Below are 26,920 nucleotides of genomic sequence, written 5' to 3' on the forward strand. Positions count from 1 at the left end.
CTCACAATAAATACATTAAATTAGGATGCCATTTGATTTTGTTCCCATGGGGAAAATACCCAAAAGATCTTTTGCCTTGCAAATTATCAGCTACAGACAGTGATCCAAGAGAACATACTGCAGTAGCATGGAATTTGGGAGTGATATTTCTGTCTTCTGCTATAACAGCCACATTAAATGCCAGGGTAGTTTTAATTATCAGGACCCATTAAAAATATTGAATTTCTTAGAGCGGAAAGAGTAGTAGAGGACAAAAAAGTCTGGTGGAGTGGAGTCTTGTGAATCTCTTGCTCATCTCCAATTTTACCCTCAATCCATCAATGGGAAGTGTGAAGTGCTGTGAGCACACATGAAGCCAGTGACAGAAGGTGAGAGAAGAAGGATGTGTCTGTCAAGCACTAGTACTTATGCTTGTTCTAGTCATACTGAGCTACTTTGATCTCAGGGAAAGCTGCTTTCCTCCTTCCCCTTCACAGAGGGAGTTTGGGACATCTAGGGGGATCTAGGGGATCCACAACATGTCTTTGAGACTACAGGAATTCTTTGGTGCCTTCAAGGGGCCARAATCAGCTCTAGGAAACAATGAAATTTAAAGGGGGGGACAATTGTGTTTTGCTGAAAAGGAGGGGGCTCAGACTCATCAAGGCTGGATTTGACTTAAGATCAGATGGAGTGAGAGAAAGACTAATTTTTGGATGAAAGTCATGAGTCCTGAATAAAACCTGTCTATCTGCTGAGTAACAACAACAACAAAAATACAGCTTCCAGCAGGCCACAGAGTAGGGGCTTCTGTGGCCTTGAGACAACAGAAATCATGTATTGAAATGCCTCCTCTTCCTTTCACACATGCACAGAAATTTCCGCTGTGTATGTGACCAGAGTTCAAAGTCTGAGAGAGTCACCAGTGAATTGGCTTCACCTGTGTTGCAAAGCATCGAAATACAGCAAATAGAGAGGCAACAAAAAACATGTGTGTATTATGTGATTTACAAATACACTCTGGCTTCAATATGGATTAAGTCCACATAAATATAGCTGGGAAATAACCAGTGTAATATCAGCAGTAGATTTATATAAACACAGTAAAAACAGAACGGGCCTGAGTTAAATGGGTTACACCAGCAACTAGTTTAACTGTTAGTCAGCTTCATTAAAATACTCTGGGATATCTAGGGTATATCGCTTTTAATAAAACAATGATCATATTGTAGAATAAAAATCCTGAACTGTAAGAATCTCACATTGGAACAATTACTGTGTCTCAAGGAAGAGAATAGAGCAGTGTCAAAAATTACGAGAAGAAGGGATAGAATATTTCTGCACTTCATCATCATCATACCTCATCGTAGGATAATTCAGGTTGGAAGGGAGGCCCAAGAGTGGATGCAGTATACTGGATACGGCCTAATGAGTGCTGAGTAGGAGGGATAATCACTTCCACCGATCTACTTTTAATACCGCCCAGGATATTATCAGCCACCTTTGCTCCTGGGGCACACCACTGGCTCATGTGCACCTTGCGCTCTGCCACAACCCCCAGGGTCTTTTCCATGGAGTTGCTCCCCAGCTAGTTTGTCCCCAGGCTATATCATTGCAGGGGGGTCTTCCCAGGTGCTGGGCTTGGCATAGGTCTCTGCTGAATTTCTCATGTTGGCTCATTCCTCCAGCCTCTCCAGGTCCCTTTGAATGGCAGCCCTGCCTATGAGTGTGTTGGTTGTTCCCCCTAATTTGGTGCCCTCCTCCAAGTCATTCATAAAAACATTAAACAGGACAGGTCCCAGTACTGACCCCTGCAGTATTCCACTTGTTACTGGCCTCCAGGTAGAGTATGACCCATTAACCACTACCCTCTGAACTTGATCATCCAGACTGTTTTTTATCTGTTTAGTTGTCCAGCCATCTAGTTGTCCAGCATCTTGACTGAAATCCTATGCACATGTGACATGAAACATATGCATCTTTGTCCCTATAGCTAAAATGCCTTTATAATCATTTTGTACAAAGGAAATACATACATTCCATTAATTCACTTTGCAATAGAAGAAATTTAAGAATGAATTCCTTATCACTCATAGAGGTAAAAGCAGTAATAACAAAATGCTGAGAATCCCCATAGTTTGAAGATAATGTTCCATGGTTAATAACGACAAGGCAATAATGCTGATTCAAAGAGCTGTCTGACACATTGCATAGGCATTTTGTTTTGTGGTGCATATATGTTATAAAAGTCATCATGTTAGGCTACTGAGTTAAAAAGGAAAATAAAACATTAAAAGGTAAAGTATGAGAGACATGGCTGAATTAAAGCTCTGCCTGGCACTTAAAAGTTTATACTTCTGACTTTTGGTCCTTCTAAGATTGCATCTGCTCTTTTATGTTAGCATAGCATTTAGGGGGATTTTAGAGCAATTTCCTACAAACTTCATCTGTATTTCTAGCATTCATTCACAGAACAACAGATGATAAACTACTGTGCATTTCTGAGACAAAAGAGATCATCAAAATTACTCCCAAGTAGTTGTGTAAGTTTATAAATAAAGATCTGCTCTGTACCAGATACTCTGCTAATTAAACTATTTATGCGTCCATGAAAACAATTACTCTCCTCTTGCCAAAGGGCATTTTTTCTTAACTAAAACTGAGTGTGTGCTAATCAGCAGAACTGATTAACTGTGTAGGTGTTTTGTCCTGATATTTGTCTGAAAGGACTAAATTTAGATCAAGCCAGTAAAGATTTATTTCACCAGAAAATTAGTCTGCAATTCCTTTATTCTGACCTGGCAGKTTTTCTCTTTCTACAACTAAATGTCCTTCTGCTTCATTACTGTTGTGAAAATGTAATGTAGGAGAATTAATCATTACTAAAGGTTTTGTAAAGGCCAGGGGTGCACATGTAAAACATTGTCCTTTACAGTCAATGGGAGCTTTGGCAGGAAAAGTTTGGAAAACAGAAAGGAAGTTAGCAGGACTTTACACTCAGACATCAGTCAGCATGGAAGGGACAACTAGCATGTTTTGTAGTCAGAAAGGAGAAAAAGTCAGGTCAAAGCAGTTGTTTATCTGGGCACTGTAATGATTCTATAGCTAGTGGCAGATATTCAGGTAAGATGCTGCAAAAGAAAATGCATAGCATTAATGGCACAGAACTCATTCTGCGCTGCTGTAATGATGGCTCATGTAAAAAGTCTACCTTCATGGGAATCATCTTTCTTTCTGGAGTTCCTAATACATTACTTTGCAACAAATTAGGACACATAGATTTCAGAACAAGACTTCAAACTCTCTGATGCTGTGAAGCAGGCACCGATGCTCTCTGTTCCAGACAAACAAAGCATTGTCACCCAAAGGAAGAATAGTCATAAAATCTTAAATCACTTACTTGTACTCGTGTGACATGTAGGTACATAATACAAGCCACTAAGAAGCATATGCAGAACACCAGGAGAACAAGAACTATGGTACTCCTAGAATCAAAGCACAATAGAAATAAAGCAGTGCAACTCTGTAGTAGATGAGAACCAACAGAATAAGGGTCCTTCTGAAGGAGTATGTTAGATGAACACTGGAGGACTTCCCCCCTCACTCCTGCTGTAAAACTAACAGTCATAGGGGAAATTCTGCTAGTTTCTTTCCCTGTTGTTTTACTTCAAATCTGACAGCAAAATGTGCTGCTCTCAAGAAGAAGAAATCTGTAAATGTTCTTGTATGTGGTACCCACTAGGACCTTAGCAGGGAGATCAAAGCATCTCAAAAATTCAACTGTACAATGTCTCAGGAGTGAATCTTTCTAATCTTAGGTTAATGAAGAATATCCAGCACCATATCTCCTGTAAGTGGAGAGTGCAACCCAATTACTTGGCCTTCAGGCCTTGGCAGTTGTATAACAGATACCAGATTCTTTTCTTTTCTCATCTCTCCTCAAAGATTCAGAAATCAGAGGTCAGTCAACTCAGTCACTTAACAGGTCAAATACAATCAGACCAGACTGTGATCTCTTCTTTTTATGAAACAAAGCAATCCCTTCCTTTTGAGACTTTCTCAATGGTTAAAAAAATCTTAGATTTTACAAAGATGCTCTAATAAATCTTATAATTCTTAATCTTCCTTCTCCTGATCTTCCAAAATAGGTCTGCTCTATATGAGAAAAAGGGTATCGGCCTGGCATTTCCCTCCTCTAGCAAGCCTGTTATTGAAATAGTACCTTATGGATGTGAACAACCCGGCTAAAATTAGACCACTAGTGCTGGTGCTCTGATTTATGCTAGGGAATATCCTGGTCCCATGCCAGCTATGGGACCAAGACTACATAACAGTAGCATAACATGACCCTCACACCTTTTTTCTAGTCTTGTGAGAACAACCCAGCCAGACCAAAAGATGTGAATCATGGCTGCATCTCAGAATCACAGAATGGTTGAGGTTGGAAGGACTTCTGGAGATCATCTAATCCAACCCCCCTGCTCAAGCAGGGTCACCTAGAGCACGTTTCCCAGGACTGTGTCCATACATGCATGCCTGTATGTATATGTGCCCTTGACTATCACTGAGGTGATAGTATTATAAGGTTATAACACTGGAAGAAAGAGAGGGCATCCCTCCTGCTGTAGAATTTCTCAGTATTTGGCCTTGATTCCAAACTCCTATAAGAATTCCCACTAATACACCAGCAGGGTAAAGGCTATTGTGTATTATGCATATCCAGAATAGGGAGGTGACTCTAAATGCTGTCATAGTACGAATTCTAAATACAAGTAATAATAGACAGCAGGCTCCCCAACGCTTTTAGACAACTGGCTTTTATTCAGGATGGTGGTAGGCTACAAAAAAATGCAGGGGGTATGATTGCAACAGCGTCTTTTAAGGCAGCAACAGCAAACAACTGCTGCTTGTGCCGATTTGGACCCTGACAGAGATTTGGGTTGGCATTTGCAACAAAGAGTCACATTGTTTTTTAAAAATAAATGCAGCACAGGACATCAGAAAGGTTCATCACCAGTGCTTTTAGTGGCTACGCTGTATGTGTGCCTCCATAACTGGACAGCTTAGGTTGATGTGAACATAGCCTTACTTTCACCAGCTCCATCTGGGGACATAAATACCTCTTGAGCTGAGAAACTGTTTTGCTCAGATGATCACAAGAATTGTGAGAATGTCAAGTCCATTGCTTTTTGTGTATTTATGCAGCAACTGGCTTTCTTACAACATTTTCTCCTCCTTAGATTTTGAACCTCCTCCTTGGAATATTGTGATACATGTCAAACACCATTTTAATCACCTCTCCCATTATAGTAACACGTTACACTTCTTGTCTTGGCTGTTGCATTCTCTCATCATACTCATAACTACTTTTGGCAATCTAAACAGCAACTTAAAGTTCAAAGTTTTGTGGAGAGGGGAAATTTTCTGCTACATCCAAAGTTTCAGTCTATCTCATTGTTGCATCTGGTGTCACAGCTAGAGAAGGATAAGCCCAGGCTGGTACTTTGATGGTCTAAGTACATCTCCCACAGACACTGGAAGAAATAACTTTGACAATTCAGCAAGTGGCTTTTCTAACTGACCCAGCAATGAACCAATCCATCTGTGTGGCATTCAGTGGTCAGGTTCTGCTGGAGCTCCTGTGCCTGTTGGATTAGAGCTTCAGCTGTATCTCTCTCCAGCTGGTCTTTAAGAAGTGATGCTACCGTTTGGAAAGATTACAAACCTGCCATTTATATGATTCACTGAAAGTCATTCTAGTTTCAGCTAGGCTACTATTCTTTGTCTTTCCCTGCTCTAAAATGCTATGTACTGCAGCAAGTCTTTGCTTCAGAAGTAAGTGAAACAGTTCTAAACTATGCTTCAGCTAGTCAGCAGAGGTCTATGGTAATTACATGATTTCTGTAAGTGGCTTGGAATTCTTCAGCTGAAAGGTGTTATATAACAACTTCAAATGGTGACTATTACTATTTAGCAATAATGGTGTCTCTCAAACTTTCTTTTAAAAATAATAAATCCATATAAAAGTATTATTCTAACTGGGGATGTGTAAATAGAAAAGAGCTGGGCTAATAATGAGATTTTCAAAAGCATTATTCTGTGGCCAATTCTATCCCCATTGAAATCCGAATAATAAGTAAAAGTGGCGTAAATCTAATTTTGAATGTTTTTGATACTCTCAAATGAAAAAGGGTATTTTTAATCATTTTTATAACCTGAAAAATAATTACAGCTACTTATTATAACCCTTAGATGTGAAAGCGAAGTGTAATTAATTTTTTCTTTAATAGGCATTCATACAGAATGGACAAAACTGAGAATTAATTGCTAAATTATATCACTCAGAAATAAGGAATCGGTTAAAACACACCCCCAAATATGTCATGAGTATTTGGCTATGTTTATTTTGGTGCAGCCAAGGTCTGACTGTAGCTCATATATGAATGGCCAAACTAACCTTGCATTAGGCAGCTTGGGTAGTGAGAGCTTTGATACCAAAAAGCTCAATGCAGGCTATAAATTTGTGTTGAAAAGCTGGATGGATACTTCAGTGCTTAGTCCCTGATAAGCTCTGCATAGCTTTATCTATATTGCTATCAATATCCAAACTAATTGGTTCAAAGCCAGCTCACACGCATCTAGAAAAGCTACAGTAACACCTTTATTTTCAGTGTAGAAATGTTTTAAATTAAATCTAGTTTTGCAGATTTCAGCATTTTCTTCTCCCAAATGCATCTTTCCAAAAATTATAAAGACAAAAAGAAGAGAGCAGGGAAGAATTTGTTTTAAACAAGCCAGCTATGACTAATGCCATGGCTACTTTGGACAAATGGAAGAGATAACAGTCAGATTCAGGATATACCAAGAGAGACTCTCCAGTTTGAGAAGCTGCAGACCTGGCGCTAATAATCACTGTTTGAATTCTCATTCCAGAGACTTTAATGTTTTGATTTGTGCAGGATGCCTGAGGACGTTCCACTTTGAATTATAATGGCAAAAGACAGAAACTTACTGTGGTATTATTAGAAGGTAGACAAGGCCAAATAAGGCAGCTAGAATTAGTGAGAGAACTACAGCACTGGTGAAATACTCATCCTGAAGCTGGTGATACTGTTAAAGAAAGGAAACAGATTAAGACAGTGAGCATTTTACGTACACTCATCCACCCAGTCTTACTGATTCTCGGCAAGAAAGAACTATAGCCTAAAATAAAACAAGCCTCTAGCCTTTTAAAAACATAGGAATAAACATTTCTCAACTTACATAAAAAATGGATGAGGCAAGTCTACGTAAGATTTTCCTTGATAACCACCTGTTTCAGCTGTTCCTATCGGTCCAGACATTTATTTTTCAACTTGGAATTAGTCAGAGCTGGGCTAGGCCCAAGTATGAGTTTGTTTTTCAAAGCAAAAAGGATTCAGACATTTTGAAGCAGGAGGAGGAGGTGCTCCCTCCTTCCTCCACCTATTCTTCATAAAAAAACCACCAAAACCCCCTAAGGCTGCCTGCAAGGGGCACTGTCACCACAGATGTTCTCAAAAGCACATTGAAAGGTAGAGTGGAAATAGCTCCTAATGGGAGACCCAGGGCTATTTTTTAGCAATTATTGTTTCTGATTTCACAAAATCATGATGCTTACAATAGAACACATTTCAGGGGCTAAAATTATGTCAGTTTTCTCAGAAATACTTGGATTTCAATCTCATTTACACCACCATAAACTAGAGTTTATTTCTATCAGTTAGACAGAGTTATTCTAAATTTACACCAAAACAACTGAGACTGGGCTGTGATTATAACCTTAGAAGGCAAGCAGTTGAGTGAGAATACATGCATGACTTTTAAAAATAAGTAGAAACTGAGGCCAGCATTTCACATACTCTAACCCTATAATACAAGTATAGCATAGCATCTTGCAACATCCTCAGAAGATTTTCTCAGGGAATAGAGTTTACAGCAAATAGTTCCAGATTATAACATGTCCGTATTATTGTTATGTACTTGCTACGCTCATGTCTTGTTTTAAACAGGAAAAAGTGTGAAATACAGACCTGTCTGGGAAAACACATTCTTTGCATTGAGAAATGACAAGCCATCTCCTGGAAGTTTGGGGGTATTTTGTGTTGCAAGATTAAAAAAAGAAAAAATCATCCATACGAAAGACAATTTTTGAAGTTCTAAATATTTCCAAAAGACACCATATACTTGACCTGAAACATTCCATTCCCTTCAGTAAACCTCATTTACTTTAACTGTCATACACAAAGAACTTTCTTATTTTGAAAGCAAACAGTTAAAATTCAATAATAAATCACTGTGGAAACTTGAAACCAAAGTTAAAGCTCCAGACTTTAAACGAAATTCAGCCTGATGTGGCACACAACCTCCTGACTTGAAACAGTATCCTAGACTATCTACACATCTAGACTATCTATGGTATCCTAGACTATGACGTGACTTGCAGTAGAAAAATAAATTAAAGGCTTCTGCCAAATTATTCCGAAACCATATTACTTTCACTTTTTTCTCACTTAAAATAAAGCTTAAAAACCCAAACAAAACCCATACAATGTAGGAATCAACAACTCTACTTTGATAACTCTTCCACCATATATATACTTATAAAACTGAAGCAACTCCACTCCCTCCAGCACAGTCACGCTGGCATGAGATCACAACCTTTATCTGAGTTTTAGGCTTTTCTTTATATTTTATAGGATGGGTGGGATCAACCCTTATCAGGCTATACATGCAGAGGGAAGCTTCCTGCTGTCATTCTCCAGAACAGACAAGAAGGAGGCAGCCACATTGCCACAAAATATCATTACACAGGTGACACAGACCAGGCGCTTCAGGGAAGTAATAGGAAGACCAAAGCATGGGAAACATAATATAATGAGGGGAGAAGCTTTATGAGGAGAAAGATACAGATCTTTCTTTTTATCCCCTCCAAGTGCTTCCACAGAAGGTGGAGATATCGTCTTCCTCTTAGTTAAGAGAGTGCAGAACATTATTTGAAGACAGAGAGCAGAGTTTAGGTACTGTCTGAAAACAAGCAAGCAAACAATACTAGCTGGCCCATGGTCAGCAAAATCAGCAAAAATAATTTAAAGAAACTTACTTTATTCTCACGTTCAATTTGTTTATACTTCAGGGTAATGAAATTCAAGTCAGCCATCTCGGATTCTGTATGCCGGGCCTCTATCAAACGGCTGATATATCTGTTTACTCGAGTTCCTGGAGTGTTGTATACAACATTTGTAGAAAAAGAGGAACGATTCCTGAGTTTTTCAGAGGCTGTCCTTAATGCTCTCCTCTGTAGCACAGATGAAGAAAGGAGCATATATTTTATTAATATTGAAATTTATTATTGTTATTCATACTATCGCAAGTTCACAGACAGGATGAGGATTTCATTAAGCAAAGTACTACAAAAGTTGGAGATCTTGTCTCAGTATGATTACCACCTCTTTAAAATTCCTTAGCTGAAAACCTGATCTCATTAAAATCAATGACAAAATTGCCACTGCTTTCCAGGATTTTAATTCTCATCCTCAGAAGTTCCCTTTACATACTGTCCTTTCTGAAACTTCTCTTCCATTAAGGAAATAAACAGTTTGACCCCAATCAGCATGACTTTATCTAGCAAAATAGTTGGAAATGTTTACATCACGAAAGATGTGAAACTCTGGACATCATGAAGACAAGATAACCAGGCTATTCATGACAAAAGGGAAGTCCTACTGTCCAGAACTGTCCAGGTAACAATACATATCGGAAATGAAAATTTTCCTTAACCTCTTGCATGGTGATCATATATGACTTCAAAGAGCCCAAAATACCAAGTATTCCTACTTCTAACTCACCTGAGTGGCTCTCTTTTTAAGACCTCTTGGGCATGCTTTGAGGGCACTTGCAGATCCATCTGGAGCAGTCTAACAAATGATCAGAGTTATCCACAACTGCGTTTCACCAGGGTTAAGTCTTCCATGACAGCACAGCTGACAAGATGATCACTTACAGTTCTTTAGAGTGCAAAAAATTTATCTCAAAACATATCCAAAAAGGATTTTAGAAAATCTGTCTCACTTTTTATTGAGAGATACTAGGGCACTCACAGAGATGGTGAACAGCATCTCAGCCATGATGCTGTTAACCTTCAGCTGAGGGAGATGTAATTTACACCACTAGGGCTAGATCTGCACTAGTAGGTCTGTCCATGCCTCAACAYGCACTAAAAGGATCAGGACCTTCACAAAATGCTCTTGTAGCTGCAGCATTTCTTAAACATGGAGTAAGAATGATGTAGGCCAGTCTTTTAACAGAAAAAACAATCACCTAATGGTTATCATAGTGAGCGGGAAGGAAGGGACATCATTAATTAAATATCCTTTTCACCTCAAAAGGGGTCAAGTCTTACTTTCCAGAAGGGTTTTAACATCCAGGCTATAGAGACTGTGCTGGGCTTGAATCTCCACACATTCCTACTGCAGGAATGATACCATTGTAAAGCAAATAATCGGAGATTCTTAAAGAGTGAGCAAGGAGACAGAAGTGTGACTTCACAGCACAAAATTTAGGGCATTCACCAAAAGTAATGAATGTCCTGAATTTCAGACCATCCTTCACACACTGTGCATTTTCTCTAATCACTACCTAAGGTGAAATAACAGAGATGGGGGAGCCAGGACCAGGACACAGACTTCTCCTTTTGTCAGCTGAATGCTGTAAATGCAATTGAAGAGTCAAGGTGCCTCTTGTTTGCCCTTCAAAATAAGCCTATTCAGGCAAGTTAAACTACTTTTGTATAGTTAAAATAATTTTTTTTATCTAACACCTGCAGAGTTCAAGAAGACCATTCAAAACATGAAATGACAAGTCTGCTCAGGGGACAAGACACTTTTGGCTCAGGATATAATCAGTAGACTCTTTGGTGCTTCTGTCATCAAGCTGTTATAAAAGACACTTAATTTCTTGGTTCAGAGCAGTCATCATTTAACAGCCTACTTTTTAAAGGCTTTATTACAAAATATCCTTCTAAACCAGATGATAAAAAGCAGTGGTCATCACCATTCAGGTAATTCAGTAAGAATGGCAGTTTCCTGTCTTATTCCACATGAAGCAGTTCTTGTAAGATTCTCACTGAACAAGAAATGAACGACAGTAGTCCATTAACTAACATATCAGTTTGTATTACATGTATATGATATTTGAATACTTATGAACAGTGGAAAGGGGTAACTGCTGGCTGATAACTTAGCTTTGTGATCCCAAAGATAATGAATCTTAGCAAAGATAAAATACCTTTCCACGTCCTGTTTTGCTGGCTAGATATGTAGAGAGAAGGTAATATCAGTATTAAATGACTATGAGGCTACTTGAAGTACTTTTCTTCAAACTATCAGATCCCATTACTTGTAATGTTGTCTGTAGTGTAAGAACTAATTATTTCAGCATGGAAAATACTCTTGGGGATATACATGGATAAGGGCTTTCAAACCTGAACTTCTATTTTTTGTTGCCCACAACAGAAATCTTAGTCTGTCAGTGATCTACTTTTATAAACATTTCTAATCCTAGATAAAGATATTCTCTCATAGGAGAGATTTTTTGTAATCCAAATGGAAGCCTACAGCATAGTAGTAGCAGTGAGAAAAACAATTTTTAATTAAAGAAAACACATTTATGTGAAAATCTGGAATAAATGGAAGTTATTCTCATATATGGAATAAACTCTGTTATGTATTATTCTATTCTAAATAGGGTTATAGTTACCATGCTTAATCAAATTAGCTATTGCTCACATATAATTACTTTTGCTAGGTCTCCTATTCTTTTTTTCTAATATTATTTCATACAGTAGACTTACATGATGTTCCATATGCGGTCAAGATACAGCATTTTGCCAGAAATTAAATAGATAAATAAATGCTCTCCAGTATTGTGCTGGCTTCAAAGCCTTAACAGCCATAGCTAGTTTTACATGATTTGAGGACTAATGGTCTCTGAAGAGACCCTGGATTGCAACACAGTCTATTTATATTAAAGCCTTATGTCACATTCCATGATAAAAGTCCCCTATCAGGTACAAATACTTGAAAGAACAACTGGTTCAGTTAAAGATAGCATTTTAGAAATTCACTCTGAATGTTCTGACATGAGAAAATTTACATCAGATCCCTAGCAAACCCATATCTGGATTTTCTGTGTATACTACCATATTTATACATACATACACACAAGACACATCATAAAGGATTGCACATGTTTCAAAGAATGTGTGGGTTACTTTTTTTAAATACTCAAAGAACAGTACTAATTCACTATTGAAAGATCATATTCAAGCTATGTCTGCCCTGTCTATGGACAATTTTAAGAGCAAACTTGGTGTTTCTGAACATCTTCACTGAAATTCTATTTCAAAGGAACTAACAGAATATTTTACCCCCCAGAGGAAACACATGCATATACAAAATCCAAAGTAGAAAATTTATAATGGTGTTTGAAAGTAAGATTTATATTGAAACTTCAATAGATGTCTCTTACTAAAAAAAAGTAGAGTAACCAGTCAAGATGTATTCATCTGCTGACTTGGAGCATTCACGTAGCAACCTATGTAATATTGCCATCTGCTGGCAAAGAAAATGAAACCAGCAACTCTTCAAACTTTTTTTTCTTTCTATACAAATTTCTGGTTAGATCCATGCACAGAAAAGCAATTATGAGTTATAGCATTACACGTCATTCAAGACTGCTATGTTTAATATCTGTATTACGGACTAAGAGCAACCTTTTTTACAAATCACTTGTCTTTCATTTTTTAGAGAGCCATCTAGTGATACAAAATTACTCTGTTATTTTACATTTGGTGCTATGAGCTTGAACTGTGGTGGACTCAGGATACAAAAGACTAGCTCTTGGTAACTGCATAAGTAGCCTCAGAAACTCTAATCCCTGTGAAAGAAGTCCTCAACAGAAGCCACATAGGATGCCCGTGCTGACTCAGTCAAGTGGAGCTTCAAACTGGAGACCAGTTATATTTTAGCTTCATCTCCACTGCGAAACCCCTACATGCATTTCCTGTTGCTGTGAGCACCAGATGGCTCTAGGTCCAGGAAGAATCCCAGAAACTCTGCTATCAGCTGGCCAGGTCACCTCATGTTTTCTCAGAGCAAGGCTGGTTCATGTGGTCCTGAAACCCATGCCTGAAGAGCCCACAGGAATTACCTTATCGTCATCCTCGCACGTCATGACATTGGAGAAAGGGATCTCTGCTTTGAACATCTTACGACAGTGCATGAGCTGAACGAGCAGGTAGCAGACTGTCTTGAACTTCATTCTTTTGGCAGGCTTTATGTCTGAGAGAATCAGTCCAGGAAATATCTGTTGGTCAGAAAAATAATATTTATAACCATGATTACAGTCACATATGGACATACATACCTACAGACATTGACACCATCTAGTGGTCAGAATAAAGCAATATCACAACACAGTATTCTGATCAAGCAGCAATGCATCTTATATCTGCAGGTAGACTACTTCATTTTTTTTAACCTGATGTATAAAATCTATTGAATAGTATTTAAGCACATACCCTACATTTTGGAAACTGTTTTCCTATAGAAATAAAGAGTATTAAAAAAGAGCATTAATAACAAACACAAAAGAGGCAATATTTGTATTTCTTTAACCTTAAAATAATCTCTTAAAAAAAAAAAAGGAAAAGTAAAGAGGAGATTAGCATTCTTATTAACTGCTTTTAAAAATATATAATTTCAGTCTTGTTCTTATGTACTTATTTTCTTAATTTAGCTTCTGGGAAGCCCATTAAAAGCAGAAGAAGATAGCTTTTGCTTTTAAGATACATGTGCACATGTGCCCTAAAAGGAGACTTTGAGGCAACTGTGATTACATCTTACATCCCATTTCTTCAAAGCAAGAAGCATTATACCACAGAGAAATATTCTCACAGGGTTGTGCATAACCTACTCCCTTTACCACAGAGCTCCCAGTTCAGCAAGAACATGCTGACTTTAGCACACCCCAAGTACCTGTTCAAATGCTTTCATAGATCTGATTAAGGACCATCCWTTATTCTGTCCTCGGAATTTATACCAATCTTATTCATGTTTATGGCATGTGAACAACATCCACGAGAATTGTGAAAGGACCCCATACTATCACAATGTAAGATTAATCTATTCTGGAACAAAAAGATAATAAGAAGCAACACAGGATTTGGTGCATGTGTTCCTAAATACAAAAGACACAGAGCAAATCACACTTCAAAATCATTTTTGGAATGCTCTATAAAAGACAAATGGCATTGAGGATTTGCTGTCCAGTCTTCACAACATTATGATTTACCAGAACACTTTACATCACTACTTAAATGATCAAGGAATAAAGAATGAGGTAAATTGGAAGCATTTGCTTAATGCATTTTTTCATGGATGTCTAAATTCAGAGAGACTGGGGCAAATGACCACATGCTTATATCCTGAATGGCATCTCAGATATTGGTTTGCTATGCTGTTTAACACGTACAGCTATGCGTTTGCATCTTCTAGAGAATCAACAGTGTATCCTATTGAGCTATCAGAGCTCTGTTCAGTCAGTTACACCGTAACYATGAAACACAAAATGACTTGTGTAAGAATAGTTGTACATTTTTATTAGCATATGATTATGTTATAAACATGTGACATGTTTTAAATGGGGAAAGGTTTGTAGGTGTGCACGTGTACTACACTGTGCACTGAAAGGCTGAATAAAGCCAGGTAACATAACCTGCACTGTACTGCACAATCACCAGCTGGAGTCTAAAAGGACACTAGTGTAATGCATAATTTCTTGATTAAGTATAGCTTTAAAAGATCTCCATTAAGAGATTTCCAGTATGAACTCTCTCTTTTGAGGACTTTCTGGCAGAACACTCACTGCTGGATTGCAACAACTACCTATTATATTTTATAATACTGTAATACTATATAAGGGTATTCACATATTAAATAGCTTGGGACACCAAGTAGATTATTCCTAGTAAAGATGGGTGGTAGGTTGGAATATGGCAAATATGATCTAACATTTGCACTATCTAAAACATAGGTGCTAATAACTCTATTTACAAATGTTCCTAATGTAACTCCTCTCAAAGCACTATTTTGCTCAGTCTCCCTATCAACCTTTTGATACAACAAAAACAAGCAAGACTTTCTTTCTTGAAATTCCTTCCAGTTTTGCCTTTTGCTTCATTTATTAAGACACAGAGATAAAAAAACACAGAGATAAAAAGATGCAGATGTTACCAGGTGTATTACATCTCATGAGATCATGAGCTCTCCCTTCTATACGTTGGTGACAAACAGCTCAAACCTTTCCACTGTGGACATTGCATTAGTTAGGACATCTTCATTTTTAGGACTCCACTAGGCTGGCTCAGAAAAGATGCTCCTAAAATGAGTACAAAGAGCTACAGAGACTTCCTGAAAGCCTTCATTAAGGAAATGCCACAGAAGAGATGCAAGAGTGGCAAAGACCAGGTACAACATCTTGCTAGTAAAAGATCCAAGAAGGTATGATTGAGAAAGGCAAGCACATGGACACAAACATAGTCTCCCACATGGACTGGAAGTCCTACAAAAAGAACAGAAATTAAACTTTCCTTGATGTAAACCTCTTACGGTAGCTGCATTTCTGTGTATAGTCAGAAGCTTGAAAACTTGCAGTGAATACATTTTCTCTCAGGCAGTGTGCTCCCTGCACACATGGCTTTCCCTCAAACATATGTTTTTACGTATTCCTGAATATATCTTTGAAGAATTAGGTAGAGCAAACATTTTTGGCTGACACCATCCACTGTTCTGGTCTTCTGTAGAGTTTATCAGCATATATTATTTCAATGGTGTACAGCCTTTGGATGCTGGAAATACAGCTGATTCAAATCAAAGTCTTTCAACTCAGATCACTCAAAAAAATGAAGTACTGTGTCCATTTTGGGGCTCCTCAGTATAACACAGACACTGACAAACTGGAGTGAGTTCAACAGAAGGTCACCAAAATGATTAGGGTGCTGAAGCATATGACATATGAAAATTGCCTGAGGGAATTCAGTCTGTTTAGCCTGAACAAGAGAGGGCTAAGGAGGAATCTAATAGCTATCTTCAGCTGCCTAAACAGCGGTTATAGAGAAGACAGAGCCAGACTCATCCCAAAGATGCACAGCAAAAGAACAAGAGGCAACAGACATAAGTTGAAGAATGGGAAATTCCAATTAGACATAAAGAAAAGGTTTTTTAACCATGAGGGTGATCAAACACTGTAGCAGGTTGCCTAGAGAGGCTGCAGGATCTTCACCCTGGGAGACACTCAAAACTCAGTTGGACAAGGCTCTGAGCAATCTGATGCAATTTCAAAATTGAATCAAACTTCAAAGTTGGCCTTGCTTTGAGCAGGGGTTTTGGCCAGATGACCTCCAAAGGCCCCTTCCAAATTAAAGTACTGTCTGATTCTGTGAAAACAGGTGGAACATGTATAGATTCTGCTCTTCACAGCAGGCCTAGGCCCTAATCACCCAAGTGACATTGCAGTACACACAGCAGGGTACACTGGCAGTTCCCAGATCATGTGTAATTTATATATGGCTTTTTTTTTTTTTTGATCTGGTGATTGCAGGACATACAAATTCTGCACTGGGAGTGGGGAACTTCCATTCTACTACTATATATACAGCATAAAAGCACACATAAAGAAAGGAATTCTCTCCCACTTTAATCTCACAAATCTCATCCCTTTAATTTTTTTTAATACTATTTTTACAGCAGAACAGTACTTTTGCCACAACGAAATTTCAAGCAGAATATTTCAATGAGCTCACCTTCTGCAGTAAGCCTCTGATAATAGCAAGAAACGCGGTAGAGTCTGTTGAAACAGACTTTAAAAAAAAAAAAAAAAAAAGCCATCTTTCACTCTGCCTTTTCTCTGAACTTGCTCCAGGCCAGCATTACAAGAAAGCCGGACTGCAGCATTCTCATTCCAGCTCATTCTGTCAATGCATTTTACTTTCACAATTCTTGTTTTGACCCTAGGGATCATCCCTTATTCTGTTCTCTGTTCATTTGCTTCATAATTTTAGGAAAGGTTGTTTGTTTGCTGCAACACAGCCAGCAAATCAGGTTAAGAGCTGGGATTTTCTTCCAGAGCACTATGAAAGCAGCCAGACAGACTATCTAAAGGTTTGTGAGGCTCTTTAAGCATGCAGAAAACAAACAATCGCTGATTAAAATTCTGGGAAAACACCCTAGTGTTTGAATCTCTTGTAATGCACTGGTAAGGGATTCTCAGAAACAGCAGCAGGCTGTTGTTCCCCTGACTATATTCAACCCTGGTGCTTAAAACGGCATGGGAAAGAAAATGCTAATGACATTCAAAATACATTAACAAAAACCATAAATGCTACACACTATGTCTGTCCTTGCTTTCAATCTTCAGTTAGGCAGGACTCTGTCTTTTGCTAGTAGTATCTGTTCCATTACTATCTGCAAACTTTTCTGGGTATTACTTTGTCCAGATATATGTGAGCAAACCTTTCTCTTTTTTTTTTTTCTTGCATCTAAATCATTAGGCATTTGCTTTTCTGTCCTTCTCTACTGCCCTTATAATAGGTTTTGCTTATTACTTGGCAGCTAACCCTCAGGAAAGTATATTGTATTTTTTGCCAGTAGATCATACTGCTTCCATAAGACAAACTCCTCGCTTCACTGTTCAGAGCAGGGTAGCTGCTTTCTCAACACAGATGTTTTAAAGCAGCTGCAAAAGTTAAAACAATTTCTGGAAGATCATGAACAGAGAAAATCTTTTACTGATTCCCTATATTTCTCCCTTCCACAGATTCCACATTTCTGGAGGAAGAAAAGGAAGTCAGGAGAAGAAAACCTTAACTCCACCACCGCTGGCAGTGATGTAAAACCAGAGCATTTCCAAGCTGTGAGCTGTCACATTGGTAATGTAGCATTAGCTGCAGGAAAGATCTTGAAGCCGTAGAGTAGCACACGCTGCAGCACAAGCCTTGTTCCTGCCTCTCGTTTGCTCCGTGGCAGCACAAGCAATCCCGCTTCCAGTGCTGCGGTGCGCACGCTCTCACAGCCTGGGCAATGCACAGCCGCAGTAACAGATCAGCCACCGGCCGGAAATAAAGCAGCGCTCCCACTGAGCGGTCGAGTCTACCTCCTGCATCAGATCAGCTATGACCGGAGCAGCAAAACTTGAAATGCCTGCGTTAGGCATTCAGATCTGCAGCTCAGTTCCTCCGTGGGAGCTGTCAAGATGTGCAGAGCACCGATCACTCCAGCCTCACCCAGGCGTGATAGCAGTGGCAGCTGCAGGCCGTCATCACCTCTTAGAAATCATCAGTGCATGCCCAGCTACGGACTCGGATGCCTAACTTTGGGCATTTCGAGTTATAACATTTTTGCCAAATATACTTCTGCTTGTTGCAAGCTAGCAAAGAAGAATGTTTGTCTGAGGAGCTGGGAGAGCCTTCAAACACCATGCATTTATTATAAAGCTCTCCGGTCTGTTAAATATTAGTCAGAGCTCTCCTGCTACAAAAGTACTGGTAAACAAATGTCACCAATGTCAAAATATTCTCAGAATGAATTAGTCCAGAAAGCTGGCAAAGTATAACGACCGTGAAGACTTTCTTGAGACAAAGTGGACTGGACAAATTTAGTATAGCCAGGTACAGAAGGTCTTAGGGAACTGCTAGCAGKGTGGATGGATTTACTGGGCCGCAAGTGCTCTGAAGAAAACACAAATTTAGCATGCTTGAAAAAGAAAAGAATTTGAGAACAGCCGAACATGTTCACGTAGACCTAACCAGAACTATTCAATCAAATTTACTTTGTAGAGAAGGAAATTTCCTACAAATATTGATGGAACTTCAATTTGAATGGATATAATAAATTAAAAAGAACAAAGTGCAGTAATTTTAGTTCTATTACTTCACTCAGTTTACTCCTTTTCCTTCCCTAGCCTTCCTTTTCTTTTTTATTGCTCACATGAGGATGCTTAGAAATTTTTCAGCCTCTAATTTCAGATTATTCTTGAGAACTAATAAAGATTTATTTCCTCACCAAGACAAAATCTTTTAAATAGGTCAGAAAAGTCCAACAAGAACCTGCTGTCAAAAATCCAATTAATACATATACATCAAATTGCAGTAACTTTAAAACACTAGATGAAAGATTTTTTGAGACATGGTAGAAAACATCTCAAGAGAGTATATAAGCAGGTGTACATGTAAAACATGCTAGTTACTAACAGCGATTCACAGATAAAAGTTAAATGGCAAGCGCATGTAGTAACTGTGTATCCACCTATACAAAGCACAAAAGCAATCGTGAAGGAAGCCACGTTTATCACCAAATATTGCATCAGATCCTAAATTTGTGAAGTGTCTGTATGTGGTTGTTTTATGCTTGAGGGACCTCTGATTTAAAGTGAACACTTCAGTGCAAGATATGCTTGGCTAAATAGTTAAAAAAAAAAAAAAAGAAAAAAACCCCTCTGCATATCCCAAAAGAATAAGAGCTGTTCTGAATGCTGACAGAGTTGTGTCTGCTCCGTGTTGTTTGCTCTGTGCTATATTGCATAAAATTCATTCCATGCTGCGGGAAGGGGAAAGAAATTAAATCAGCCACAGCAAAGACATAAGAAGACAAAACCCGTTGCTTTGTGGCAGAAAGATATGGAGCCTAGTAATTTATTTTACATAGAAGGAAGATCATCTGCTTCGTGCAACAAAGCTATGCTGATTAACAGTAGATGAGGATGCTATACTCCAAGTCAAAGTATAACACTGCCTTTTCAAGCAGCAGAGTGATAGAAAATTTGTTTACTTCCCAGCTACTCCTTGGTGACAGGGCTGCAATGCAGGAAGTTTAAAATCACATCTGTTATGCTAGATGAAACAACAACGTATGACAGTGATGTGACAGCCTTTGCCACTTTTCTTGCAGCTGCTGTCATGCAAGTTGGAATGAATCTCAGGTTGCTGAATTTCTGCCTATTAGATCGTAAGTCAAAGAAATTAACTGATCAGCCTTTTAAGCTGTTAAATGCAACTCTAGCTCATGATAAATTATGCCACAGGTGTGTGCTGTAGATAATTGCTTTAGATATTTCTGACATTTACATCAGTTTTTAAGTTTTAAACAGCATTTTCCAAAGAATGTTCCTAAGTTTTGTTGTCTTATTGACAGGATTCTTGAAGTTTCAAGTTTCCAACAGATTTTTCCTAAAAATCAGAAGACAAGGAAAAGTGTTCTCCACTTCCCCAGCTATTGCTTTAACTTCTATTTTCAAATAAACTGGGTTTGGCTATAATTATTTTGGGGATAAAAATGAAATAAAAATTGTAGCTGTCTATTTTGGAACGTTTTGGGAATGCTTCACCACAGCAAACCAGACTGGATACAGAGCGCCATAAACCCAACTGCCATTTACTTCCTACTAGGTGAGAATTTAGAAAAAAAAATTAGATCCTTTCACCTGAGATTTTCAGCATGGTCACAGTTTTACTGAGAGATCTCAGATAACAGAACAGGGAGGTCAGAGCTAGAGAAAGAATTTTCTGAGCTTGCCTGGCATGGCTGTGTTACGCACGGGGTAAGATAGGAAGGACAAACGCTAGCCCTTTCAAAGAACGCAGAAATATTTAACAGAGAAAAAGTGAATATAAATATAAGTTTATATAAAATTTATATTTATATTTTTTTTGTAATTTCAATCTTTTTTTTCCATTAAATTCATTTTACAACAGTTTCCAAAGGATGAGCAGATGTTGTAATCACTCTGAATACAACTTTTCATAGGCATCCATCAACATGTTCTATTCAAACAGTAGATGCAGATACCATGCAGTTTACATTGCCACAAATAAAAGTTAATGAACATCTCTGAATACACAGTTGGTGAATAACTCACCAGCACATTAGTAGAAATGCTGCAGATGGTGATTGGAAGCTAATTATTTATTATAATTGAGGGACAATTTAAAAATTCATGAGACTTCTATGAACATACAGGAATCACTTTTATGAAGATATAGGAATCATTTATAAAATGTACCTCTACTGTTTACATATGATTTTTTTAATTTTTATAACCCCCTTTGCTGGGCAGAGTTCTACTGTTTCCTGTTAATGGTCGATGGAACTATTCATCTTTGCTTTAGCTCTGGAGCCAGCAAAGTTATTCAGTGAAGCAGGCTGCTTTCACCTAGCAATGACTAACAATGACGGCAGGCCCATTTCTGTAAATGCAGACATTAAAACATGCTGAAAAATCTTTCACCTCACTAAAATTTGATCATTTCTGACCACTGCTTGGCTACCTGTAAAACTGCCTTAGGACTGTTGCCTAACAAACTCTGCTGGGCTGTTTTCTCAGCTAGTGAAATTAATGAGGCTTTTCAAAACTAGACAGGTACTGGCAGAGTGAATTGCTGCAACACCTACAAAGAAGTAAGGCCAAGAACAAAACCACCTGGCTATCACTAAGGTTGTAACCAAACCTTAGGAGGTGCTATACTGCAGGAGAACAGTACTTCCCAGAGCTGACATAATTTAAGTAGACGGTCCAGCTAAGCTCATGACTTCAGCTGTGCAGCTGGGAGCTAGCGAGAATCCATGCCAGAGGTAAAACTGAGGCAAAGATACACTGACTAACTCCAGTGGTGCCAAGGAAAGACCAATGAATCAAACAAAGAATTATGGTGAAAGCCAGATCCACTGTAAAATTTAATTCTAAGCACATAATTTGAAAGTCAGAACAGGATAAGTCAGATAGATTACTAAGGAATCATTAATGGAGAAAGTTATTTAGCTGGGTCTTAGCGGAGGTAGAAAGTTCTTGTAAGGAGCTCTGAGACTGACAGGGCTTGGCCTAGATTTCATTTTTTTCCTTCTGAAATAACATCCACATACTGTAACATTCACAGTATTTTAGAAAGGTAGAACATTTTGAAAACGAAGAGAATATCCACGTGTCTAAAGCATGGAGTTTGAATCTTCTGAATATTTGATATATGAGAAAGAAATGTGTTTTTCTAACATCACCAGACCTGTTTTAAATGTCCAAGACATTCATGTGTGTGTTCAGACCTGTGGCTATTTACCTTAACCAAATCTTTCAAATCTTGTATCAGTACAATATTTTGGTCACAACACAAAGAGATTTGGTATCGGTATACAGCATTGTGAAGAAATAATTACACTTACTTAGAGAAATGTGTTGGCACTTTCATAACTAGAAACTTTGGCAGAGGCTTATATCATTTTGTATTATATTTTAAAAATGCTTTTGCATGAGTTTTTAACTACAAAGGCCAGCAAAATAATTGGGTTTGATTTGAAACAGTGCTATATGCCTTTGGACATCAAATGAATTATTTCAATGGGTTTAGAAGCTGAATGCTAGCCAGTCAAACTTGCGTAATTATTGCTGAATAATACAGTAATATCATTTCCACCAAAATAAAAACTGTAACAAAATAAAAAGAAAACAAAAATTCTCTCAGTGGCCATTTATAAAAGCCTTTTCACTTGCTAGCCTATATACCAAGCTAACAACCACATTAGACCACAAAATTCTGGTTGTTAGTGGATTCAATAAAAGATTAAAAGTTGTGAATATTTTATAATTTGCTCACATTTAAAATGTAACTGGTACATGAATGAGTCTTCATATACTGTTATTCTCCTTCTTGGCTTAGATGATGCTTGCGATGAAAGATCAGTCTGTGAGACCAAATATGGAAGAACGTGGGGTATGCATCTTCTATATTAAAAAAAAAAAAAACCACCTAACCGGGGCCTATTTACCTTTCAAATTCAACAGATTCTTGGCCATCTGTTGCTGATAACATTGATTTTCATTCCTCTTGGCATCATACCTGCTAAAGTCAGTTCATATTAATGTCAGAGATGATGCATAAAGAATAAAAAATGTGGTTGTGTTTCAGCTACTGAGACTCCAGAAGAAGAAATACAATATTAAACCAGCAGATACCTGAATTCACCTAAAGATACTTGATCTTGTCTGTGCTTCAGGGGAAACCTTCTGTTTCTATGTCTCTGAAGATTTAATGGTTGAATCAAGGTAGGAGGGGACAGCAGGTGTTTATTTTGAAGGTAAATATACTATTATGAATGTATTTATTAGTAGCTTGTGGTCCACCGATCAGTATGCAAGTATACAGCGCTCAGGGAAGGCTGTGATATACTGTGACAAACTGCAAAGTGACACATTGATTGATAGGTGAGCCCAGYGGAGAAGCCAGTCAATACCAGTAAAATTCATGAAGTGTTTTTTTCCTGCCAGTTTCCCAGACAGTCCGTTGATGCAACAGCTATTGTTGTTAGCCAAGCTGTACGGCAGCATCTGCCACTTCCACAAATCAATCAGTGGCACCGTAACGAGGAAGATGCCGTTTGGTTTCTGCAGCAGATGACAAACTGATCAGTAGTTTCTCAGTAGTCACCATGTTCCTTGCAAATACGAAGAAATGTGTGCTCACCTATTATTAGCCTTCATCCTTGCAAATAAAACATGTATTGGCCTGGATTACTTGAATATGTGAATGTCACACTTCCAGCGTAAATTCCTTAATCACAATTTTATATAGTGGAGAAGACAGGTTCTCTATGTAATAGCTGTATTTACCCGCTCTTCTCTCCACTTGTCTCTGTACACCAACCTATCAACACTCTTCTGAAATTCAGTTCTGACTTCTCGTCTCAGCATGAAATGAAATCCTATAYATAATACAGTAGGAGTGAAAGCAGCAGAGAAACAAGACAAACAAATCTGGCACCAATAAGCAACAAACCTCCTTTCTTACTATTTCTTTAACTCCTTCCTTACTTTTTTTTCCATATAAGTGTTGGCTAATTCAGGAACTAATTTGGGGTTCAGAAAAACACTCACTGACTAGGGAAACAGAATCCAGCCCAGCGGTCCTAAAGTAACATGGCCTATTTTCTTTCATACTATGTAAAAACTAATCTAGCCATATATGCCAACAGAAGAACAAACCATGAGATTATAYGATTTTCACAGTGGATGAGAACACTCCATCTCTCCAGTAACAAAATGTTTTAGAGGAAGTGCATAAAAAGCCCTTGCAACAGCCCTTCCAGGATAAAATAACAGGAGTTTTCACTCCCTGATTCAAATACCTCTGGGACTTCACCCCAGCATTTCTGTAGAAACTCCCTGAGTCACCAAGCTGAGACCAGAAAACTGACTGTAGGCCTGGAATTCAAGATTCTCAGTTTCCAGCTCAGTTTTCTAACCATTGGACCCTCCACATCCCCTAAAAGTTTTCCATGATCCCATTTCTGTCAAACACCCATTAATGGAAATTTGGCTAACACTCTCAAACATGGAGTTTTAACATGACTTTAAAACCTCTTCTTTACTGTTTTCATATTTACTTTTACAAATGCATATTATAATTTTCCCCCTAAAGATCAAATCCCTGAATGAAACTTGTTTAGGCAGAGTCTCAGAAGATAAGAGTGCAGAAGCCTGTATCCCAAGTTGTCTGAAAGAGATAAAGAGTAATAAAGTTCCTCTTGACCTGTAAACATGTCATGGAAGATGACTTGTGAGCTAAGCCTCATTTGATGTGGAAAAGGTTGAAACAAACTGAACATGTTTAAATGATGATTATGGACTTTCAAGGCTCCTAGTGAGGTCACAAAATATTTTTGTAGCAGAATAAAAGGTTGCCCTAAACAGGATCATTGCCTAGTTGTTTGCAGTGGATAATTCCAACGGGATGAAATTTCTATCCTTTTTAGGATTTACTTTTGAGATGCACTCAGTAACTGGCTTGAGGAAGAAAGGTGTGACTGTGCATGAACCTGTTTGTTTGAACACGGCTGCCACCAAGTTCATTGCATGCTGAGACTCAAGAAATTACCATCACACTGCTGGGCCTTTGTTCTCCTTATCCTTAAAGACCTGGCTAGAGCAAGGAGTCACATCCATCTCTCCATCAGGTGTGGCTAAATCCTGAGCAACATCTAAGAAGGGAAGTTCCTGCTCAAATGAGCTAAAATCTTCTCTTACCTTTTTCTTTCCACACTTCCATTTTCTGTTCTCCACCAAAAAGAAGAAAAGAGCAGAAAACATTATTGCCCCTTCACAACAGCACTGACTTACTCCTCTTTTCCCCATTCATCTCTAGGGGCCTGACAAAAGGAAAAGGCTGAAGGGAGAGGGGAGCTTAAGAAAATTTTGGGGGAAGGACAGTTAGGATAGGAAAGGGATCACCAGCTCTTTGTAGGAATCTGTCTGAGGTAGAAGAACAAGCAAGGAAAATCAGGTTGAGGTTTTCGTGAGCAGCTCAGTTTAGCAGGAGAAAACACAGGCATGTTGCAGACAGAGTATATATTATTTGTTGCAATAATCTTAGAAAAATTGCCCTACTTCAGCATGAATATCTGATCTGTTGTACACTGGTATATACATTTGAAAGCAGCCTGGTTAACTCCAGTCATTTCCCCTCACCTTGATAAATAAGCTGGTGCTGTAGAGCTTACATGCCAACTTTTTCAGACTTTTAGGGGATGTTAGTTCAATCACTGCTGAATTAATTTCACTAACTTTTCTGCTGTGGGCATGACATGACTGTAAATGCTATTTTTTCTGCTTCTATTCACTTGGAACTCCTTCAGGCATAGTAAATGGACCACTAGTATTAAAAATGATTGTAGAAAGGGTTAGCAGAGCATGAATGAAAATGTTAACACGTCCAAAGGAAAAAAATGGGGATGGGAATATGGGAAAGAAAGTAAGGAATAATAGTCAAATTGTCAGCATTAATGTTCTGAAACTTTCTTTTGAAGGGAGGTGGAAGGGAAGAATGAATTAAGTTTCTGGAGTAACACTTTTGCCACATATAATTTTTGAGAGAATAATTACAGAATCTGAATAAACCAACAGTTTTGCTTTTGGTGGGGCAAAGAGGACAGTAGCTTTATTTTTAAGCTTCAAAGTAAATTGATCATCTTCTCTAAGTATCATTCAAGGTTAACATTTTTAGCATACCCTCCTCAATCAAAACCAAAAGATCTAATTTCAAGAGAGTTTGAAAAGCTTTTAAAACTAAGAAATACCAGTATTGCCTCTGCTTTCAGAATATGACAGAACAGTTGTTAAACTATGAAATTATACCACAGACTAAACTATAATTTTGGAGCCTACCTTCCTCCGATGGGATGGCACAATAAAAAATGTTTCAATATTATGCTTCTTCAAGAAACTATTCCTTTCATGGCCATATCCTGGTTCTACCTCGTAGTCCCCATTTAGGCACTCTAAGGTGGTCTTTGTTATGTGAACTTTCCTGGAGAGAAGAATTGGGTGTTGTCATTTAAAGCAAAGATACATTATGAGCTAGTTACTACTGAAATACACTCCTGTGCAGAAGATTATCACAGGGTCAAACTACATGCAAAAAATATTTTTGTTGTAGAGCAGATCTGTGTTCTCAGCCAACTAGAAAACAGAAGTATTTTTATTATACACATTTCCTAAACTTAAGCAGATGCTTTAAGCAAAGATATAAAACTGCTGGCTGTCCAAAATCTTGCAGAATTGTTGATTTGTAAACAGTGCAGGCCTGCACATCATCTTCTGTATTTAGGTGCTTTCTTAAGTGTTTATCTATCTGCCTGCTTGGGATAACAACCTGCTGTTTGAAACTTGTGACTTCACACTCTCAATCTCTGCATTCTTTTTCCAGTGCATAAAGGAGAAACTTCTTGTTCTTCTCTCTCTGTTCCCCTTCACAGCTCTGACTTGTTCTATTTATTCATTTATTCAGCTCTCTAATCCACTGTGCTATGGCAGCACAGCCATCTTTGAT

At 38.2% G+C, this 26,920-nt stretch overlaps 1 protein-coding gene across 1 annotated transcript in view; it reads right to left on the reverse strand.

The window, feature by feature from the left end:
* ADCY1 (adenylate cyclase 1) overlaps window positions 1-26,920 on the reverse strand; it is a 152,892-nt gene that overhangs the window by 21,661 nt on the left and 104,311 nt on the right. The window contains exons 7-11 of the mRNA XM_026063946.1: window positions 26,257-26,398; window positions 13,207-13,362; window positions 9,101-9,295; window positions 6,992-7,089; window positions 3,380-3,464 (exon numbers count right to left, since the gene is read on the reverse strand). Coding sequence (XP_025919731.1) covers window positions 3,380-3,464; window positions 6,992-7,089; window positions 9,101-9,295; window positions 13,207-13,362; window positions 26,257-26,398 — 676 coding nt within the window. The remainder of the gene's footprint in view (window positions 1-3,379; window positions 3,465-6,991; window positions 7,090-9,100; window positions 9,296-13,206; window positions 13,363-26,256; window positions 26,399-26,920) is intronic.

This window comes from Apteryx rowi, unplaced genomic scaffold (assembly GCF_003343035.1).
Source record: "Apteryx rowi isolate R43461 unplaced genomic scaffold, aptRow1 scaffold_204, whole genome shotgun sequence".
Classification (NCBI taxonomy): Eukaryota; Metazoa; Chordata; class Aves; order Apterygiformes; family Apterygidae; genus Apteryx; species Apteryx rowi.